The sequence below is a fragment of the Oncorhynchus mykiss genome, chromosome 20, assembly GCF_013265735.2.
Source record: "Oncorhynchus mykiss isolate Arlee chromosome 20, USDA_OmykA_1.1, whole genome shotgun sequence".
NCBI classification, from domain to species: Eukaryota; Metazoa; Chordata; class Actinopteri; order Salmoniformes; family Salmonidae; genus Oncorhynchus; species Oncorhynchus mykiss.
This window is the reverse complement of record NC_048584.1, coordinates 42,161,536-42,184,884: the sequence shown is the minus strand read 5'-3', so window position 1 is coordinate 42,184,884 and position 23,349 is coordinate 42,161,536. Positions and strand designations below refer to the sequence as shown.

General features: G+C 43.9%; 1 protein-coding gene across 2 annotated transcripts in view; it reads right to left on the bottom strand.

The window, feature by feature from the left end:
• The window catches only part of parga (poly (ADP-ribose) glycohydrolase a), a 108,809-nt gene extending 97,904 nt beyond the window's left edge, over positions 1 to 10,905 (bottom strand). The window contains exons 1-6 of one of the 2 annotated variants that reach the window (XM_036956361.1): positions 10,844 to 10,905; positions 10,464 to 10,550; positions 9,884 to 9,990; positions 8,729 to 9,656; positions 6,358 to 6,535; positions 2,077 to 2,199 (exon numbers count right to left, since the gene is read on the bottom strand). In XM_036956361.1, the coding sequence (XP_036812256.1) occupies positions 2,077 to 2,199; positions 6,358 to 6,535; positions 8,729 to 9,656; positions 9,884 to 9,989 (1,335 nt within the window). In that variant the 5' untranslated portion in view covers position 9,990; positions 10,464 to 10,550; positions 10,844 to 10,905. Of the gene's footprint in view, positions 1 to 2,076; positions 2,200 to 6,357; positions 6,536 to 8,728; positions 9,657 to 9,883; positions 9,991 to 10,463 lie in introns of both variants that reach the window. The other variant, XM_036956360.1, reaches the window with a different exon arrangement.
• Between the last annotated feature and the right edge of the window lie 12,444 nt (positions 10,906 to 23,349).

The following is a 23,349-nucleotide window of genomic DNA, read 5'->3' as shown; positions in this document are numbered from 1 at the left end:
GTTGGTCCCATGTTTCATGAGCTGAAATAACAGAAATGTTCCACAAGCACATCAAGCTTATTTCTATCACAAGAAGCTGAATTAAAACGGCATGATCATTACACATGTGCACCTTGTGCTGGGGACGAGAAAAGGCCACTAAAATGTGCCGTTTTGTCAACACAATACCACAGAAGTTTTAATAGAGCGTGCAATTGGCATGCTGACTGCAGGAATGTCCACCCGAGTTGTTGCCAGAGAATGTAATGTTAATTTCTCTAACATAAAGTTAGATAATTTGGCAGTACGTCCAACCGGCCTCATAACCGCAGACCACAGTGTAACCACGCCAGCCCAGGACCTCCACATGCGGCTTCTTCACCTGCAGGGATCATCTGAGACCAGCCACCCAGACAGCTGATGAAAGCGTGTGGGTTTGCACAAGCAAAGAATTTCTGCACAAACTGTCAGAAACCGTCTCATGAAGCTCGTCGGCGTGCCCGTCGTCCTCACCAGGGTCTTCACCCTGACTGCAGTTCGGCGTCGTAACCGACTTCAGTGAACAAACGCTCACCTTTGATGGCCACACGCTGGAGAAGTGTGCTCTTCACGGATGAGTCCCGCTTTCAACTGTACCGGCCTTATGGCAGACAGCGTGTATGGCTTTGTGTGAGCTAGCGGTTTGCTGATGTCAACGTCGTGAACAGAGTGCCCCATGGTGGTGGTGGGGTTATGCTATGGGCAGGCATAAGCTATGAACAACGAACACAATTGCATTTTATCTTTGGCAATTTTAATGTACAGAAATACCATGAGATCTTGAGGCCCGTCCATCTGCCGCCACTCACGTATCAGCATGAAAATGCATGGCGCAAGGATCTGTAAACAATTCCTAGTTGGTCCCCATCCTTTTCTGCCATAACAGCCTCCACTCTTCTGGGAAGGCTTTCCACTAGATGTTGGAACGTTGAGGCAGGGACTTGCTTCCATTCAGTTACAAAAGCATTAGTGAGGTCGGGCACTGATGTTGGGCGATTATGCCTGGCTCGCAGTCAGTGTTCCAATTCCTCCCACAGGTGTTCGATGAGGTTGAGGTGAGGGCTCTGTACAGGCCTGTCAAGTTCTTCCACACCGATCTCAACAAACCATTTCTGTATGGACCTCACTTTGTGCATGGGAGGGCATTGTCATGCTGAAACATTTAACGGTTTTGTCCAAACTGTTGCCACAAAGATGGAAGCACAGAATTGTCTAGAATGTTTTTGTATGCCGATGTGTTAAAATTTCCCTTCACTGGAACTAAGGGGCCTAGCACGAAAAATAGAAAACAGCCCCGGGCCGTGATTCCTCCTCCACCAAACTTAACAGTTGGCATTATGCATTGGGGCAGGTAGCCTTCTCCTCACATCTGCCAAACCCAGATTTGTCAGATGGTGAAGTGTGATTCATCACCCCAGAAAACACATTTCCACTGCTCCAGAGTCCAATGGCAGCGAGCTTCACACCATTCCCAGCCGACGCTTGGCATTGAGCATGGTGATCTTAGGCTTGTGTGCAGCTGCTCTGCCATGGAAACCTATTACATGAAGCTCCCGACAAACAGTTCCTGTGTCTGATGTTGCTTCCAGAGGCAGTTTGGAACTCGTTAAGGAGTGTTGCAACCGAGGACAGATGATTTTTAAGCGCTATGCACTTCAGTGGTCCTGTTCTGTGAGATTGTGTGGCCTACAGTTTTGACTTTAAATTGGCTTGAAAATCTATGGCAAGACTTGACAGTTTTTTTTTGTCTAGCAATTAACAATAAGCAATTTGACAGAGCTTGAATAATTTAGAAAATAATAAAACGTGCAAATGTTGTACAATCCAGGTGTGCTCTTAAGAGACTTCGCTGCCAAAGGTGATTCTACAACAACAACAAAATTGTGTAATAAATCCAGGCGTATGAATACTTTCTGAAGGCACTGGAGATCAGCTCTTTCCCTAATGGTGAGAGATGTAGGCTCAGACGATCACTTGTAAGTTATAAACAACACTTGTAGTTAGTGAGTCCAACTTCAAACGTGACAGTACAACGTGTGACTACGGTAGAAGCAGTACCTGATTTCCTACGGGGAATAGGTTGCTCTTTGAACAGGGCATTTTCACGTGGACCTCGTCCCAGGCGTCTCTGAACTTGTTGGGGTAGGGAACAGGAATTTTGCCTGTTTGAAGGAGGTCTGTCTGTTGAAGAGAAAATACAGCATGAGGAGAACGTGAACGGCATCACCAGTGGAAGTTCTACCGTTCGTCCGGATGACCAGACGAACGACGACGACGACGATGAATCATGTGTCTTACTAACTTTCACAATTTAATCATTAATAATGCACATTTGTGTTCATCATACTTCACACATCCTTGGGGTGGCAGGAAGTGGTTAGAGACAGGTAGCCTAGTGGTTAGAGGCAGGTATCCTAGTGGTTAGAGGCAGGTAGCCTAGTGGTTAGAGGCAGGTGGCCTAGTGGTTAGAGGCAGGTGGCCTAGTGGTTAGAGGCAGGTGGCCTAGTGGTTAGAGGCAGGTAGCCTAGTGGTTAGAGGCAGGTAACCTAGTGGTTAGAGACAGGTGGCCTAGTGGTTAGAGACAGGTGGCCTAGTGGTTAGAGACAGGTGGCCTAGTGGTTAGAGACAGGTGGCCTAGTGGTTAGAGACAGGTGGCCTAGTGGTTAGAGACAGGTGGCCTAGTGGTTAGAGACAGGTGGCCTAGTGGTTAGAGACAGGTAGCCTAGTGGTTAGAGACAGGTAGTCTAGTGGTTAGAAACAGGTAGCCTAGTGGTTAGAGACAGGTAGCCTAGTGGTTAGAGACAGGTAGCCTAGTGGTTAGAGACAGGTAGCCTAGTGGTTAGAGACAGGTGGCCTAGTGGTTAGAGACAGGTGGCCTAGTGGTTAGAGACAGGTGGCCTAGTGGTTAGAGACAGGTGGCCTAGTGGTTAGAGACAGGTGGCCTAGTGGTTAGAGACAGGTGGCCTAGTGGTTAGAGACAGGTAGCCTAGTGGTTAGAGACAGGTAACCTAGTGGTTAGAGACAGGTAGCCTAGTGGTTAGAGACAGGTAGTCTAGTGGTTAGAAACAGGTAGCCTAGTGGTTAGAGACAGGTAGTCTAGTGGTTAGAGACAGGTAGCCTAGTGGTTAGAGACAGGTAGCCTAGTGGTTAGAGACAGGTAGCCTAGTAGTTAGAGACAGGTAGCCTAGTAGTTAGAGACAGGTAGCCTAGTAGTTAGAGACAGGTAGCCAGTAACCGTAAAGGTTGCTTGATCAAGTCCCCGAGCTAACAAAGTAAAAAAAAGAAATAATAATATGTCGTTATTGCCCCCGAACAAGGCAGTTTAACCCACTGTTCCCCCGAACAAGGCAGTTTAACCCACTGTTCCCCCGAACAAGGCAGTTTAACCCACTGTTCCCCCGAACAAGGCCGTTTAATCCACTGTTCCCCCGAACAAGGCCGTTTAACCCACTGTTCCCCCGAACAAGGCAGTTTAACCCACTGTTCCCCCGAACAAGGCCGTTTAACCCACTGTTCCCCCGAACAAGGCAGTTAACCCCACTGTTCCCCCGAACAAGGCAGTTTAATCCACTGTTCCCCCGAACAAGGCAGTTTAATCCACTGTTCCCCCGAACAAGGCAGTTTAATCCACTGTTCCCCCGAACAAGGCCGTTTAACCCACTGTTCCCCCGAACAAGGCAGTTAACCCCACTGTTCCCCCGAACAAGGCCGTTAACCCCACTGTTCCCCCGAACAAGGCCGTTTAACCCACTGTTCCGTCGAACAAGGCAGTTTAACCCACTGTTCCCCCGAACAAGGCAGTTTAACCCACTGTTCCCCCGAACAAGGCAGTTTAACCCACTGTTCCCCCGAACAAGGCCGTTTAATCCACTGTTCCCCCGAACAAGGCCGTTTAACCCACTGTTCCCCCGAACAAGGCAGTTTAACCCACTGTTCCCCCGAACAAGGCCGTTTAACCCACTGTTCCCCCGAACAAGGCAGTTAACCCCACTGTTCCCCCGAACAAGGCAGTTTAATCCACTGTTCCCCCGAACAAGGCAGTTTAATCCACTGTTCCCCCGAACAAGGCCGTTTAACCCACTGTTCCCCCGAACAAGGCAGTTAACCCCACTGTTCCCCCGAACAAGGCCGTTAACCCCACTGTTCCCCCGAACAAGGCCGTTTAACCCACTGTTCCGTCGAACAAGGCAGTTTAACCCACTGTTCCCCCGAACAAGGCAGTTTAACCCACTGTTCCCCCGAACAAGGCAGTTTAACCCACTGTTCCCCCGAACAAGGCAGTTTAACCCACTGTTCCCCCGAACAAGGCCGTTTAACCCACTGTTCCCCCGAACAAGGCCGTTTAACCCACTGTTCCCCCGAACAAGGCCGTTTAACCCACTGTTCCCCCGAACAAGGCCGTTTAACCCACTGTTCCCCCGAACAAGGCCGTTTAACCCACTGTTCCCCCGAACAAGGCAGTTTAACCCACTGTTCCCCCGAACAAGGCAGTTTAACCCACTGTTCCCCCGAACAAGGCCGTTTAACCCACTGTTCCCCCGAACAAGGCCGTTTAACCCACTGTTCCCCCGAACAAGGCAGTTTAACCCACTGTTCCCCCGAACAAGGCAGTTTAACCCACTGTTTCCCTGAATAAGGCAGTTAACCCACTGTTCCCCCGAACAAGGCCGTTTAACCCACTGTTCCCCCGAACAAGGCAGTTTAACCCACTGTTCCCCCGAACAAGGCAGTTTAACCCACTGTTTCCCTGTAGGCCGTCATGGTAAATAAGTATTTGTTCTTAACGGACGTATCCTAGTTAAATAAATAAAAATACATCCAACACAAATATTGAGACCAGGACTATTGTGGAGTAGCACAAATCAAGGCTGAGACCATTCTATGGAGGGTCTAGTACAGTGATCAACTAGATTTAGCTGCGGGCCAATTATTTTCTTTAGCAGATGGCCGGAAAATAATTATAAATAATTTGTAGACTGCACATTGACCACAAGAAACCCAAACAGATATAATATTGGACCAAAACAATAATTTCAAACTTTGGTTTACAAGACCACATATCTGTATATTATGCATGGCGGGGAACCCTGATCTTACTGTTCACTTGTACCTGGTTGTCTAGGTCAGTGATTAGTTCGGAACTCCCCTCACCTGGTTGTCTAGGTCAGTGATTAGTTAGGAACTCCCCTCACCTGGTTGTCTAGGTCAGTGATTAGTTAGGAACTCCCCTCACCTGGTTGTCTAGGTCAGTGATTAGTTCGGAACTCCCCTCACCTGGTTGTCTAGGTCAGTGATGAGTTAGTTAGGAACTCCCCTCACCTGGTTGTCTAGTTCAGTGATGAGTTAGTTAGGAACTCCCCTCACCTGGTTGTCTAGGTCAGTGATGAGTTAGTTAGGAACTCCCCTCACCTGGTTGTCTAGGTCAGTGATTAGTTAGGAACTCCCCTCACCTGGTTGTCTAGGTCAGTGATGAGTTAGTTAGGAACTCCCCTCACCTGGTTGTCTAGGTCAGTGATTAGTTAGGAACAAATTGAAAGGAAATAACAAAACCACCAGATGCTTAGCCCACCATGGGGTTTGACACCACTGGTTTGGACTAAAGGGGTTTGACACCACTAGTTTGGACTAAAGGGGTTTGACACCACTAGTTTGGACTAAAGGGGTTTGACACCACTGGCCTGGACTAATGGGGTTTGACACCACTAGTTTGGACTAATGGGATTTGACACCACTGGCCTGGACTAAAGGGGTTTGACACCACTAGTTTGGACTAATGGGATTTGACACCACTAGTTTGGACTAAAGGGGTTTGACACCACTAGTTTGGACTAATGGGGTTTGACACCACTGGCCTGGACTAAAGGGGTTTGACACCACTGGCTTAGACTAAAGGGGTTTGACACCACTAGTTTGGACTAAAGGGGTTTGACCCCACTGGCTTAGACTAAAGGGGTTTGACCCCACTGGCTTAGACTAAAGGGGTTTGACCCCACTGGCTTAGACTAAAGGGGTTTGACCCCACTGGCTTAGACTAAAGGGGTTTGACCCCACTGGCTTAGACTAAAGGGGTTTGACACCACTAGTTTGGACTAAAGGGGTTTGACCCCACTGGCTTGGACTAAAGGGGTTTGACCCCACTGGCTTAGACTAAAGGGGTTTGACCCCACTGGCTTAGACTAAAGGGGTTTGACCCCACTGGCTTAGACTAAAGGGGTTTGACCCCACTGGCTTAGACTAAAGGGGTTTGACCCCACTGGCTTAGACTAAAGGGGTTTGACCCCACTGGCTTAGACTAAAGCATTCAGTTAATTTTCCAAGGAGCTGCTCCCTCTCTCTCACCCTGATCATGACAGTGTGATGGTCAGGAGTATTCTTCAGTGGTGGGAGTGGTCGACCACACTGTGGCATTCTCCTCAGATCACTGATGGGGCTTCCCAGCCACTTGGAATCGTACGGTGGCGACGGTGGAGGGCCGTCCTCTCCATCTCTGCGTTGTTTCTCCGAAGGAGCTTGGGCACTGTCACGTTGAAAAAAAGGAGAAACAACTTTAACACGACACTGAAGAAGAAAAAATAAATGCAATAGATCAACAACATGATGCACGAGCAACATGGTTTATATTAAACATCTTAACAAGACATCAGAACAATCTAGCTAAAAACTACTGCCTACATCACAATAAACTTGCCTTTTGACATTGACTTGATCTCTGTACTGACAGGAAGACATTGACTTGATCTCTGTACTGACAGGAAGACATCGACTTGATCTCTGTACTGACAGGAAGACATTGACTTGATCTCTGTACTGACAGGAAGACATTGACTGGATCTCTGTACGGACAGGAAGACATTGACTTGATCTCTGTACTGACAGGAAGACATTGACTTGATCTCTGTACTGACAGGAAGACATTGACTTGATCTCTGTACTGACAGGAAGACATTGACTCTTCTGTTGCCATATTTTCTCCACCACTTGTAGAGTCACAACAGCCACCCCGGAGAAGAGCATGGTTCTCTGACAGTAACAGGAACACAAATAACTGTCACGATAAAACCTATCCACATATTAAAATAGTATAAATAACATTCAAATTCGGCTAGGTGTTCTAAATTGGTCAGTAGCCTAATAGTGAAAAACCCATAAAGAAGCTTCACAGCTTGCCCCTGAAACAACTTTATTGTTGAAAAATACTTATTCGAAAATGTCAAAAATGTCAACCAAGAGAAACGAGCATACTGAGCCGGACGCCAAGTCGACTCATATCCTTACAGATCTTTGCGTACAACCATAACAGGAGTAACCTACTTAATTACTTACACATAGGCCTAACTAACTTTTTTTTTTAAAGTCTGAAGTGAAGTATATATTTGCGTGGATTCCTCATGTCTTGCTCCTTGCTAGAAAAACGTTTGGTCCAAATCGGATGTTAGGTATTATATTTATTGAATGTAAATATAGCACCTATAAACTATTCGCAGACCAGATTCACCTCGCAGGCCGCTAGTTGGGGAACCCTGGTCTAGTGACTGCTGGTTTTTACTGTTCACTTGTACCTGGTTGTCTAAGTCAGTGATGAGTTAGCAACTCCCCTCACCTGGTTGTCTAGGTCAGTGATGAGTTAGTTAGGAACTCCCCTCACTTGGTTGTCTAGGTCAGTGATGAGTTAGTTAGGAACTCCCCTTACCTGGTTGTCTAGGTCAGTGATGAGTTAGTTAGGAACTCCCCTCACCTGGTTGTCTAGGTCAGTGATGAGTTAGGAACTCCCCTTACCTGGTTGTCTAAGTCAGTGATTAGGTAGGAACTCCCCTCACCTGGTTGTCTAGGTCAATGATTAGTTAGGAACTCCCCTCACCTGGTTGTCTAGGTCAGTGATGAGTTAGGAACTGCCCTCACCTGGTTGTCTAGGTCAGTGATGAGTTAGCAACTCCCCTCACCTGGTTGTCTAGGTCAGTGATGAGGTAGGAACTCCCCTCACCTGGTTGTCTAGGTCAGTGATGAGTTCGTTTGGAACTCCCCTCATCTGGTTGTCTAGGTCAGTGATTAGTAAGGAACTCCCCTCACCTGGTTGTCTAGGTCAGTGATTAGTTAGTTTGGAACTCCCCTAATTGGATGCACTCAATTAGCTTCCTTTCTTCCTTCCTTCAGAGATCAAATTGTATTTTCCACAAATGAGTGTTGCAGGAATGCTAGTCTGATCTGTTTCTAACAACAAATGATTCCAGAACAATCTGAGACGGTGGGTGTTAAAATCCTCTTGTACTTTTTGAGGTGGAACGACAAAGGACAAAGAATTCTCAGCTCTCAAAAACTGTCCTCACCTGCTGGTACCCCCACTGTCCTCACCTGCTGGTACCCCCACTGTCCTCACCTGCTGGTACCCCCACTGTCCTCACCTGCTGGTACCCCCACTGTCCTCACCTGCTGGTACCCCTCACTGTCCTCACCTGCTGGTACCCCTCACTGTCCTCACCTGCTGGTATCCCCCACTGTCCTCACCTGCTGGTACCCCCACTGTCCTATCAACCAACATTTGTAATGAAGCCTATACCCGACATGTAATTGAGGATGCTTAGACTATATAATCTTGAGATATGACTTTGTACTATGTCCGTGAATCTAAGACGTGACGTAATGTAAAACGCGTGAACCCAGAATTCTGTATTAACTGGGTTACTTCCACAGCACCAGGTATTCAATACTGTACCTTGTGGATGGGGCGAAGAAGTCTGTTATTTTTCCTTGGCCCTTGGAGGAGGATCTTTCTGTGTCCTGCTGCTTGTCCAGATGCCTGTTGATCTGGCTCACGGTCTCCTCCATTTGCTCATCACTGTCCCCTTTAGGATCTGTGGGCAGGTCCGAGACCGGCTTGTGATCCTTGGGCACTTCCGAGACCGGCTTGTGATCTGTGGGCACTTCCGAGACCGGCTTGTGATCCGTGGGCACTTCCGAGACCGGCTTGTGATCCGTGGGCACTTCCGAGACCGGCTTGTGATCCGTGGGCACTTCCGAGACCGGCTTGTGATCCGTGGGCACTTCCGAGACCGGCTTGTGATCCGTGGGCACTTCCGAGACCGGCTTGTGATCCGTGGGCACTTCCGAGACCGGCTTGTGATCCGTGGGCACTTCCGAGACCGGCTTGTGATCCGTGGGCACTTCCGAGACCGGCTTGTGATCCGTGGGCACTTCCGAGACCGGCTTGTGATCCGTGGGCACTTCCGAGACCGGCTTGTGATCTGTGGTGACTTGCGAGACCGGCTTGTGATCCTTTAAGCTGTCAGATGGTGTTAAGGGCACTGTCTCTTCATCCTCCAGGTCTATAATACTAGAGACAACAGGTTCCTCAGAGTCTGAACTGTGGGTCTGGGCCTCGGTCTCTGTCTCCATAAACTGGATCTTGTGACTGCAGCCAGACTCGGAGCTGTCTGGACTCACCATCTCTACATCCTCCAGTTGTTGTTCAGCAGCTTCACACACGTCAGAAGCTGGGCTTGTGGTGCTTTGGGGAAGTTCCAATGACCACTTATCTGGGTTATTCTGTTGGGACTTGGGATTGTTTTTCTGACTAAGAGATGTTGCTTTGGCACTATGCTGCTGCCCCTCCATTGCGTGTAGACTTGCCTCTTTGGAACTTGCTAATGGAGAGGAGACAAAAGACAACAGAATGAGAATCAACTTGGATCATAATTAACTTGACTGGTAAGTCATAGTGAGTGTAGCCTATAGGCCTACAGCAAAAACACATCAGAAAATCAAACAACTAAAAAAAAATGGAACTGGAGAAAAAAAATGGAACTGAAGAAAAATCCACAATCAGATTACACAGAGGATCATTTAATATTCCCTGCTCAGGGAGTGTTACCTTTAAAAGCCAATGAAAGAGGGCTCCTTGAGCCGACAGGTGCTTGGAGGCCAAATTCAACCCGCAGTCTCTTTTTAGCAGGCTCCAAATCTGACAGTGCAGTCATGCTTCAAGATAGAGAAAGAGCATCATAATAACGTTAGCATCCCTAGAATAGATGGGACGTGTGTTGATAAATTATCTAGCTAACGATAGAGAAAGAGCATCATAATAACGTTAGCATCCCTCGAATAGATGGGAAGTGTGTTGATAAATTATCTAGCTAACGATAGAGAAAGAGCATCATAATAACGTTAGCATCCCTCGAATAGATGGGACGTGTGTTGATAAATTATCTAGCTAACGATAGAGAAAGAGCATCATAATAACGTTAGCATCCCTCGAATAGATGGGACGTGTGTTGATAAATTATCTAGCTAACGATAGAGAAAGAGCATCATAATAACGTTAGCATCCCTCGAATAGATGGGACGTGTGTTGATAAATTATCTAGCTAACGATAGCTAGCCATTTCACACGCCACAAGCATTTGATTGTCTATAGTTTATACAAAATAAAGTGAATTGTTATGCATACTCACAATACAACCTCATTCAGTAATACCACCGAAGCGTTTTGGTAACGATGGTTCCAGAATGGTTTCACACAGAGTCCTCTCCTCAGCAGGCTAGTGAAAAATATCATACGGCTTGCAAACATACGACAGTGGATCTATAGCTAGTTTAACAACACAAAATACATTTTGGCATGTACAGCCAGCAGTGACCAAGGTCTAGCTAATTCGTAAAGGATAGCTAGACACAATTAGCTTCACAGTTTTACGTTGTTGTCACGAGCGTTTTTACTTGGTACAATTAGTACAACAACATAGTTGTTGTTGTTTTTTTTACAGCTGATGTGAGGTTAGGTTAACACTTAAACCAAAGATATTACATAAATACGGTTTCGACTGTAACGTACCACAAAACAGACACGTCATCGTCTCAGCAACAAAACAAAATCACTTCCGGGTCACATTTTTTTTTTTTTTTACGTTTCAAAATGTCCCCCACGTTATATTAGAAGAGTGTAAAAACAAAACTGTACTTATTTATAATACAGTGCCTTCAGAAAGTGTTAACACTTCCTGGACCTTTTCGGCATTATCTTGGGTTACAACCTGCATTTAATATGGATTTTTTTTTAATTAGTAAAAAATAAATGTAAAAAAAAACTGAAATTACTTGTGTAAATAAGTATTCAAACCCTTAGTTATGGAAAGCCTAAATACGTTCAGGAGTAAAAATGTGCTTAATTAACAAAGTATAATAATAAATTGCATGGACTCTGTGTGCGAAAAAAGTTTTTAAATTATTTTTGATTGACTAACTAATCTCTGTACCCACACATATCTGTAAGGTCCCTCAGTTGAGCAGTGAATTTCAAACACAGATTCAACCACAAAGATCATGGTTTTTTTTCAATGCCTCGTAAAAAAAGGGCACCTGGTAGACATTGAATATCCATTTGAGCATGGTGAAGTTATTAGTTACACTTTGGATGGTTTATCAATACACCCAGTCACTACAAAGATACAGGCGTCCTTCCTAACTCAGTTGCAGCAGAGGAAGGAAACCGCTCAGGGATTTCACCATGAGGCCAATCTAAGTAACATAATTTCACCCGTGCGTCAATCTAAGTAACATAATGAAAAAAATTGCCATCAAAATCTGTCAGTTTAAGCTAGAGATATCTGCACGGGCTGCATCTCAATCCATCACATTTTCCTATGTTGGCCTTCCGCATCTGAAGAAATGTGTCTTGTCACCTAAAACCCTCACAAACTTTTACAGATGCACAATTGAGAGCATCCTGTCGGGCTGTATCACTGCCTTGTACGGAAACTGCTCCGCCCACAACCGCAAGGCTCTCCAGAGGGTGGTGCGGTCTGTACGACGCTCTTGACAGAGGGGGTCAAATACTTATTTTCCTCATTAAAATGCAAATCAATTTATAACATTTTTGACATGAGTTTTTCAGGATTTTTTTGTTGTTGTTCTGTCTCTCACTGTTCAAATAAACCTACCGTTAAAATTATAGATGGATCATTTCTTTGTCAGTGGGCAAATACTTTTTTCACCCACTGTATCTAGATATAGCCTTCATATAAGTTACATGGCATTTACTTAAAAACAAAAATACATTTTAGAAACTAGATATAAACAGACATAGCCTTCTGTGTATTAGTGAACAGTAGCCTTGTGTTTCCCTGCCAATTAGCGAACAGCTGTTTCCCAGTCAATGTGTACGCCGCTAAGGTGTTGTTGGGACCGCTTGGGTAAGAGAGCGCTGCGGTAGAACCGTTTGTGGGAACATTTCTCGCTGTGGGACTGCAGATACATCTCAAAATGAAAGTACAGGCAACGTACTGTTATTATTTATTTACTGAGCACAAAGGTGATGTTGCCCTGCTCAGATGTTGCATGGATCAGCCAATGGTTGCGTGCCACGTCATCAACTGCACCAGATTATGTGGTTAGTAAATACAGAACAGAACATAGTGTAGGAGCCTATCACCTATTTCTGTAGCTCAATGCAGCTTGATGTACCAGTACACCCCCTGGACAGGACACTAGTCTATCTCCTCAGTGCACCCCCTGGACAGGACGCTGGTCTATCTCCTCAGTACACCTTCTGGACAGGACACTAGTCTATCTCCTCAGTACACCCCCTGGACAGGACACTAGAATATCTCCTCAGTACACACCCTGGACAGGACACTAGTCTATCTCCTCAGTAGACCCCCTGGACAGGACACTAGTCTATCTCCTCAGTAGACCCCCTGGACAGGACACTAGTCTATCACAAGGTCTTACCCCCAATCTATCTCCTTAATGCTGAGTGCCAAAAAGAGATACATCCAGTCCCATTTTCACAGTCTTTGGTATGACTAGGCCAGGGATTGAACTCACAACCTTCCAATCTCAGGGTGGACACTGTAATCACAAGGCCACTGAGTTGGTGTTGATGTGGTTAGCTAATACGTAAAATACCAATCCAACCGTCAGCAATGGCTAAGCAAGGGAACACGACCAAAACAAAGTCACACAGTTCACATCAATTGTTTAAAGAAGTTACATTTGTTATGAATTAATATGTCGGTTGGACATACTGACAAATTCTCTAAAGCGAGGAGGCTTATGTTAAAGAAATTAAAATGCAGTTCTCTGGAAACAGCTCTGCAGTCAGCATGCCAATTGTATGCTCCCTCAAAACTTAAGACATCTGTGGCATTGTGTTGTGTGACAAAACTGCACATTTTAAAGTGGCCTTTTATTGTCCACAGCACAAGGTGCACCTGTGTAATGATCATGCTGTTTAATCAGCTTCTCGATATGCCACACCTGTCAGGTGGATGAATTATCTTGGCAAAGGAGAAATGACAGGGATCTAAACGAATTTGTGAACACAATTTGAGAGAAATAAGCTTTTTGTCGATATGGAACATTTCTAGGGATCTTCTATTTCAGCTCATGAAACATGGGACCAACACTTTACATGTTGCGGTTATAGTCCACTGAAGAAGGAAAAACAAATAGGAATATGACACATCTGAGAAACATGAACCAAAAACAGGGCAAATGTATCAGTCAATGAATCAATAAACAGATCAATAAAATAAAATAGATCAATAGATAAATAAATATATATATATTTTTTTACATTGATCAATATTTTTTTAAAGCAATAAAAGACAAATAAATATAAATATATATATATATATCAATAAATAAATACATCAATGGATCAGTAAATACATGAACAGACCAATAAAGAAATTGATCAATAAATAAATACATAGATCAACAGATCAATAAATAGCTCAACAGATCAATAAATAGATCAACAGATCAATAAATAGATCAACAGATCAATAAATAGCTCAACAGATCAATAAATAGCTCAACAGATCAATAAATAGATCAACAGATCAATAAATAGATCAACAGATCAATAAATACTCAACAGATCAATAAATAGATCAACAGATCGATAAATAGATCAACAGATCAATAAATAGCTCAACAGATCAATAAATAGATGTATAAATAAATAGACAATATACAGTGCGTTCAGAAAGTATTCAGACCCCTTGACTTTTTCCACATTTTGTTACATTGTAGCCTTATTCTAACATGTATTCAATATTTTTTTTGTCCCCCTCATCAATCATAATGACAAAGCAATAACAGGTTTTTAGAACATTTTTCAAATGTATTAAAAAAAATTAAATACCTTATTTATGTAAGCATTCAGACCCTTTGCTTAAACTCCAAGATGGCGTAGCAGTGCAGACGTGTTTTGTTCGTCCTCTCGTGTACTTTTGTATTTCTTCATCTTTTTTTGTATATATTTCAATTTTATTTTCAATCTCTTCTCCATTTTAGTTCAAATATACCTTCCAGTAACCTGCCTCACCCAATGTGATACGGAACCGCTATTATTTTTAATTTCTAGACCTTATAGCCAGAACCACCTAGGCATCAGAAGCTAACCAGCTAATTAGCTACAAGCTATTTAGTCATTGTTAGCCGCTGCTAGCGGCCTTTATGATCTGCAGAGGTACCAGCCCTTTTTTTAGCTTGGATAATACTCGCCAGCCTACCAGTAACGGACTGTCTCGTCACTATAACGCCGGATTCCTGCCGTAATCCCTGGACCATTACTCCTGATCTTCACAGCTAGCTAGCACCCACCGAGTTACCCAGTACCGAAGCTATCCCTGAGGCCCACCTCCCGGCCTACTCAGTTGTTCACCCGGACTCCACCCAAACACGGCTAGAATCCACTACTCCACCGGATCCTTGCCGTAAGCTCTGGACCTTGGCACCGGATCACCGCTGCTACCGAGTGGCTATAGTGGCTAATGCCCCTGCCCCGTTGCAAGCACCGGTTAGCCGTGAGCCAGGTGCATCTCCCGGATAGAAAACTAAATTACTACAACACCTCTTTCGCCATCTGGCTTGGATCCTTAGTCGACACGGCTCCCCGCCGCACCACCACGGCAGGTCTGCCGACGAATACTCCATCCGCTGTGCCTTCAACCGGCCTCCGTCGGAGCAGATGCTTCTACTAGCCCCGGGCTACTAACTTTAAACGCCGTGTCGCCCGCGTGCTAGCGTAGTAGCGACTACTCCGCGGCCTCCCTGTTCCATCTATTGCTGCCCCCTGGACCCTATGATCACTTGGCTTTACTGTCCATTAATCACGGTACTCCATTCTGTTTATTTATTTATTTATTTTTATCTGTCAGCCCCAGCCGCGAACTCAGGCTCTGTGTGTAGTTAACCGACCCTCTCTGCCCAGTCATCGCCATTTTACCTGTTGTTGTTTTAGCTGATTGGCTGTTGTTGTCTCACCCGTTGTTGTCTTAGCTAGCTCTCCAAATCAACACCTGTGATTACTTTCTGCCTCGCTGTATGTCTCTCTCATATGTCAATATGCCTTGTATACTGTTGTTAAGGTTAGTTGTCATTGTTTTAGTTTACAATGGAGCCCCCAGTTCCACTCATTATACCTCTGATACCTCCTTTGTCCCACCTCCCACACATGCGGTGACCTCACCCATTACAACCAGCATGTCCAGAGATACAACCTCTCTTATCATCACTCAGTGCCTGGGCTTACCTCCGCTGTACCCGCACCCCACCATACCCCTGTCTGCGCATTATGCCCTGAATATATTCTACAATGCCCAGAAATCTGCTCCTTTTATTCTTTGTCCCCAATGCCAGTTTTGATAGCCTTCAGCCGTACCCTCATCCTACTCCTCGGGTGATGTGGAGGTAAACCCAGGCTCATTTGTTGACTTCTGTGAGCGAAAAAACATTGGTTTCATGCATGTCAACATCAGAAGCCTCCTCCCTAAGTTTGTTTTACTCACTACTTTAGCACACTCCGCCAAACCTGATGTCCTTGAATCCTGGCTTAGGAAGGCCACCAACAATTCTGAGATTCCCATACCCAGCTACAACATTTTACGTCAAGATAGAACTGCCAAAGGAGCTGCAATCTACTGCAGAGATTTATTTATCTAGGCAAGTCAGTTAAGAACAAATTCTTATTTTCAATGACAGCCTAGGAACAGTTGAAGGGCAGAACGACAGATTTGTACCTTGTCAGCTCAGGGGTTTGAACTTGCAACCTTCCGGTTACTAGTCCAACGTTCTAACCACTAGGCTACCCTGCCTCCACAATAGCATGCAAAATTCTGTCATACTTTCCAGGTCTATACCCAAACAGTTTGAACATCTAATTTTAAAAATTAACCTCTCCAGAAATAAGTCTCTCACTGTTGCCGCCTGATATCGACCCCCGTCCGCTCCCAGCTGTGCCCGGGACACCATTTGTGAATTGATCGGCCCCCATCTAGCTTCAGAGTTCATTCTGTTAGGTGACCTAAACTGGGATATGCTTAACACCCCGCAGTCCTACAATCTAAGCTAGATGCTCTCAATCTCACACAAATCATCAAGGAATATATTAGTCCTGGGGTAGATAGATAGATATTACTGTCCCTTTATCGAAATGTACTAATTGTATCCAAGGATGTGTAACGTCCTCCGTTTGAGATAGAAGCCATTCGTTGAGGTGTAAGCTCTGTCACTATTGTTATTTCCAGAGACATTGTTAAGAAAAATCCAAATGAAAGATTAACAGCAGTAATTATAAACTGCATGGTTCGAGCCGTGAATGCTGATTGGCTGAAAGCCGTGGTATATCAGACTGGGTATGATAAAACATGTATTTTTACTGCTCTAGTTACGTTGGTAACCAGTTTACAATAACAATAAGGCTCCTCGGTGGTTTGTGATACATGGCCAATATACCACGGCTACGGGCTTTTATCCAGGGCACGAGCCTCGATTGTCCGTATACCACACCCCCTCACGCCTTATTGCTTAAAATACACACTGTGGACAAATAGAACCTGTTAGATGATGATGATGATGTTTCTCTTCACTCAAGAGGGCTCGCTGGGCTGGGACGATCAGACCGGTCTAAAGTTTTAGAACATTTTTTAATTTGACTATTTTCTACATTGTGTGCAAAGCTGTCATCAAGGCAAAGGGTGGCTATTTGAAGAATCTCAAATATAAAATATATTTTGATTTTGTTTTACTTTTTATGGCTGCAGGGGGCAGTATTGAGTAGCTTGGATGAAAGGTGCCCATATCAAACAGCCTGCTCCTCAGTCATTGTTGCTAATATTTGCATGTTATTATTAGTATTGGATAGAAAACACTCTGACGTTTCTTTTTTTTGCATTAAGGAGAGGTATGTCTATAATTCCATGTGTATAACTTGTATTATCATCTACATTTATGATGAGCATTTCTGTTGAATGATGTGGCTATGCAAAATCACTTGATGTTTTTGGAACTAGTGAATCTAACGCGCGTAAACTCAGATTTTTTAAAATATAAATATGAATATGAACTCAAACAAAACATGCATGTATTGTGTAACATGAAGTCCTGTGAGTGTCATCTGATGAAGACAATTCAAGGTTAGTGATTAATTTTATCTTTATTTCTGCTTTTTGTGAATGCTATATTTTGCTGGAAAATGGCTGTGCTTATTGTGGTTTGGTGGAGACCTAACATAATCGTTTGTAGTGCTTTCGCTGAAAAGCCTATTTGAAATCGGACACTTTGGTGGGATTAACAACGAGAATAGCCTAAAAATTATATAAAACACATGTTTTAATTTAATCTCAGAATTGTAATTCTGAGATTTCTGTGGTTTGAATTTGGCTCCCTCTACTTTCACTGGTAGTTGTCATATCGATCCCGGTATCGGGATTGCAGCCATAACAGGTTAAACAGTTTTTTTTGGTTACTACATGATTCCATATGTGTTATTTAATAGTTTTGATGTCTTCACTGTTATTCTACAATGTAGAAAATAGTAAAAATAAATAAAAAATCTTGAATGTTCTGAAACTTTTGACCGGTAGTGTAGTAGAAGGCATTCACAAAAATAGAGGTTGAAGTACTTCAGACAAATAGGGGTTGAAGTACTTCAGACAAATAGAGGTTGAAGTACTTCAGACAAATAGGGGTTGAAGTACTTCAGACAAATAGGGGTTGAAGTACTTCAGACAAATAGGGGTTGAAGTACTTCAGACAAATACGGGTTGAAGTTCTTCAGACAAATAGGGGTTGCTATGCTGAAGGATGAAGTACTTCAGACAAATAGGGGTTGCTATGCTGAAGGATGAAGTTCTTCGGACAAATAGAGGTTGAAGTACTTCAGACAAATAGAGGTTGCTATGCTGAAGGATGAATTACTTCGGACAAATAGAGGTTGCTATGCTGAAGGATGAAGTTCTTCAGACAAATAGAGGTTGAAGTACTTCAGACAAATAGAGGTTGAAGTACTTCAGACAAATAGGGGTTGCTATGCTGAAGGATGAAGTACTTCAGACAAATAGAGGTTGCTATGCTGAATGATGAATTACTTCAGACAAATAGAGGTTGAAGTACTTCAGACAAATAGAGGTTGAAGTACTTCAGACAAATAGGGGTTGAAGTACTTCAGACAAATAGAGGTTGAAGTACTTCAGACAAATAGGGGTTGCTATGCTGAAGGATGAAGTACTTCAGACAAATAGAGGTTGAAGTACTTCAGACAAATAGAGGTTGAAGTACTTGGGACAAATATAGGTTGCTATGCTGAAGGATGAAGTACTTGGGAGAAATAGAGGTTGAAGTCCTTCAGACAAACAGAGGTTGCTATGCTGAAGGATGAAGTACTTGGGACAAATAGAGAAGAAGACCCACAAACACTGCAGAGGACCAGTTAAACAGAAAACCAGGGATCCCAGGAGGAACTTCACAGAACCAGTTAAACAGACGTGCAGAAAACCAGGGATCCCAGGAGTAACTTCACAGAACCAATTAAACAGAAAACCAGGGATCCCAGGAGGTACTTCACAGAACCAATTAAACAGAAAACCAGGGATCCCAGGAGGAACTTCACAGAACCAATTAAACAGAAAACCAGGGATCCCAGGAGGAACTTCACAGAACCAATTAAACAGAAAACCAGGGATCCCAGGAGGAACTTCACAGAACCAGTTAAACAGTCGTGCAGAAAACCAGGGATCCCAGGAGGAACTTCACAGAACCAATTAAACAGAAAACCAGGGATCCCAGGAGGAACTTCACAGGACCAGTTAAACAGAAAACCAGGGATCCCAGGAGGAACTTCACAGAACCAATTAAACAGAAAACCAGGGATCCCAGGAGGAACTTCACAGGACCAGTTAAACAGAAAACCAGGGATCCCAGGAGGAACTTCACAGGCTGTTTGAGTCCCTCTCTGCCAAGCAGAGGTTCACGCTGTCTGACAAGCATTTCTGACAAGCCAGGGGAGTATGTTCTCAGTGATATCTTCTCTCTCAGCTTTGAGAACACATTTTTATTTACAATGACGGCCTGCCCCCACCAAACCCGGACAACACTGGGCCGACATGACTTTAATGTCATTCAATTCTGTTTAAATGTGTTGTTTTAGCCACAGCATCACAGTATCATCCACAATGACTGTATGCGTGTCTTTCGGGGAAAGTTGAGGAAGAAACGGAAGTCAAATTTCGGTTGGACGACAACTGGCATATAAAATGATGTTAATATTGAACAACTTCAACACTGTAACAAGTAAATTGAGTAAAAAAAGAGAGAGATCTGGATAACAGTGGTGCAGAAAACCAGGCGTCCTAAGAGTAAGATCACAGGCTGTTTCCGTCCCTCTCTGCGGAGGTTCGCGCTTTTCAGCTTTGAGCGAATGCTGCCATCTATCCACGGTTTTGGGGTTTGGATAAATTCTAATTATCACAGTGGGAACAACGTCCTCTATGCACTTCCTGATGAACCCCGTCACAGTGGGAACAACATCCTCTATCCACTTCCTGATGAACCCCGTCACAGTGGGAACAACATCCTCTATCCACTTCCTGATGAACCCAGTCACAGTGGGAACAACATCCTCTATCCACTTCCTGATAAACCCCAGTCACAGTAGGAACAACATCCTCTATGCACTTCATGATGAACCCCAGTCACCGTGGGAACAACATCCTCTATCCACTTCCTGATGAACCCCAGTCACCGTGGGAACAACATCCTCTATCCACTTCCTGATGAACCCAGACACAGAGTCAGTGTATACGTCGATGTCATTCCAAGAGGCGACCCGGAACATTTACCAGTCTGCATGATCTGAAATGAATTAAATTCTTTCTACAGTTTATCAACAATAAATAATACATTTATCACACACAATATTTTCCCCCTGTTGATGATGCTTATTGTGCACTATATGTGACATTAAATTAAACAATAATGTACGCTGATGCTAATATTACATACAATATCTAGTTAAGTGTCTGTATGATAACAATAGCCTAATATATTCTATGTGCTATTGTCTTTTAACAGTTTCACTCAATAAATTCTAATCAACCTAATAGTTATGACACACCCCTCTATTATCATTGGTTGCACTTATTGCAATGCTTGTCTACATAACCTGGTTCAAGTCCTCCAATAAATTACTGAGAGTAGAGAGAGAGAGAGAGAGAGAGAGAGAGAGAGAAAGAGACACACACTTTTTATTTTTATAGCTTACAGTTTATTTGCCATTAGTCAGCACCTCTACACTAAATCATTTTCTCTGGGTGTGCGCCAGCTCATGCTTTTTTACCAGTCTGCGTGATCAAAACAATCTTGAAGCATAGATTGCAATTGGTCAGACCAACGTGGAAGAATCCTTACCACGGTTGCTTCCTGCTTAAGTTTCTGCCTATAGGCAGGAAGGAGGCGTGATCTGATTCGTCGAAGGGAGGGCAGGGGAGGGCGTTGTAGCTTTCCCGGAAGGGAGAGTAACAATGGTCAAGCGTGCGTGATCTCTCAGCGTTTGATAGAATTTCGGGAGCATTTTCCTCAGATTTGACTTTATTAAAGTCCCCAGGTACAATAAATGCTGCTGATAGGAGGCTATGGTGTTGGCTTGGGGGGAATATACACACAGTGACAATAACCAAAGAAAATTCTCTCTGGAGGGGATGCGGTCGGCATTTGATGGTGAGGTATTCCAGATCGGGAGAACAAAACGACTTCCTGTACCTTACCACAATCACACCATGAGTTGTTAATCATGAGACGTACCGCTCCACCCCTGTGTTTCCTGGAGAGTTCCTTCTTCCTTGACTGTGCGATGAACGGAGAACCCCGCTGGCTGTATGGATGGGGACAATACATCCAGAGAGAGAGAGAGCCATGATTCAGTAAAACACAGTGTGTTACAGTCCCTGATGTCTCTCTGGGAGGAAACCTTGGTCCTGGGCTCGTCTACTTTATTGTCCAGGGACTAAACGTTAGTGAGTAACATACTTTTTTTGTTGTTGTTTTTTGTTGTTGTTTTTTTTTTTTTTGTTGTTTTTATGTAACATGTGTTTTAATAACCTTTACAGGCCCTGGCCTCTACCTCCTTGCCCATCCAAATAAAATATAGATAATTTATTTAACCAAGACGTGCGGCAGCAGGGTAGCCTAGTGGTTAGAGCGTTGGACTAGTAGCCGGAAGGTTGCAAGTTCAAACCCCCGAGCTGACAAGGTACAAATCTGTCGTGCTCCCCCCTGAACAAGGCAGTTCGCTATCTGTACATCACTGTTCCTAGGGCCGTCATTGAAAATTAGAATTTGTTCTTAACTGACTTGCCTAGTTAAATAAAAAAAACTATTTTAGGGAACCACAACCCACTGGAACTGGAATGTTATTGTTTGTGTTTATTTGCCTGCTGCAAATAAAGACTGGGAGGTTTGTTCCGAGATGAAGAAAGAAGCATGTTATGCCAATTCTCATCAACTGGAATGAGGATATCAATTGAGGGACTGGACTTTTAGTCGTAGTATATTACCGACGCAATATCAACATCTAGTGGTAGGATCTTATAATTGCATAGAGAATGTCTGTTTTACAGCGACCCTTAATTCATTAAACAGTATGTTGTATAAAAACATTGAAGCTACTGTATATAACCTAAACATGATGGCATTGATTGCCGAAGTGTTGAGCTACTGTACAGTAGCTCAGCGCTTGCTGGCATATTTTCCAAGTAGCAGCATTGTGCTGAGTGAGATAGTGACCTTTGATTTCACTGAGGGCGAACCAACTGTTACTGTGCGTGAGAATAATCTCTGTCTCATTTTGTGGTTTTGGTGCCAATAAAGGAAATCATTTTCAGTCTTGAGTTAGCTACCTTTTCCCATGAAGGACCTTATACGGCAGGCTGTACAGAGCATTCGGAAAGTACTCAGACCCCTTGACTTTTTCCACATTTTGTTACATTACAGCCTTATTCTAACATGGATTAAATAAATACAAATTCTCATCAATCTACACACAATACCCCATAATGACAAATTGAAAACAGGTTTTTTGATTTTTTTGCAAACGTAGAAATGATAAGAAACAGAAATACCATTTTTACATTTGTTTCGAAGACTCAAAATTGAGCTCAGGTGCATCCTGTTTCCATTGATCAACTTGATTGGAGTCCACCTGTGGTATATTCAATTGATTGGACATGATTTGGAAAGGCACAAACCTGTCTATATAAGGTCCCACAGTTGACAGTGCATGTCAGCGCAAAAACCAAGCCGCGAGGTTGAAGGAATTGTCTGTAGAGCTCAGAGACAGGATTGTGTCGAGGCACAGATCTGGGGAAGGGTACCAAAACATTTCTGCAGCATTGAAGGTCCTCAAGAACACAGTGACCTCCATAATTCTTAAATGGAAGAAGTTTTGTTTAAGTTAAAAGTAAGTGATTTCTCTGATTACTGTGATTACCATACCATAACTATAACCTCAGGGCCTGTTTTAACTCACACATGAGATTAGAACAGCTACTCGCTATCTGTACATCAAAATCTAGAATCTAGAACATGTTTTTTTTTTTTTTACCTCAGTTCTACCCCAGAGCCAGCGGACCTACTGTTAATAAAAATATAAAAATAAAGCAACACTGTCCGGCCAATCTGAGAGAGTTGACCAAGAACCCCATGGTCACTTTGACAGAGCTCCAGATTTCCTTGGGGGAGATGAGGAACCTTCCAGAAGGACAACCATCTCTACAGCACTCCACCAATCAGGCCTTTATGGTAGAGTGGCCAGACAGAAGCCACTCCTCAGTAAAAGGCACATGACAGTCCACTTGGAAATTGTCAAAAGACACCTAAAAGACTAAACAAGATTCTCTAGTCGGATGAAACCAAGATTGAACTCTTTGGCCTGAATGCCAAGCATCACATCTGGAGGAAACCTGGCACCATTCCTACGGTGAAGCATGGTGGTGTCAGCATCATGCTGTGGGGATGTTTTTCAGTGGCAGGGACTGGGAGACTAGTCAGGATCGAGGG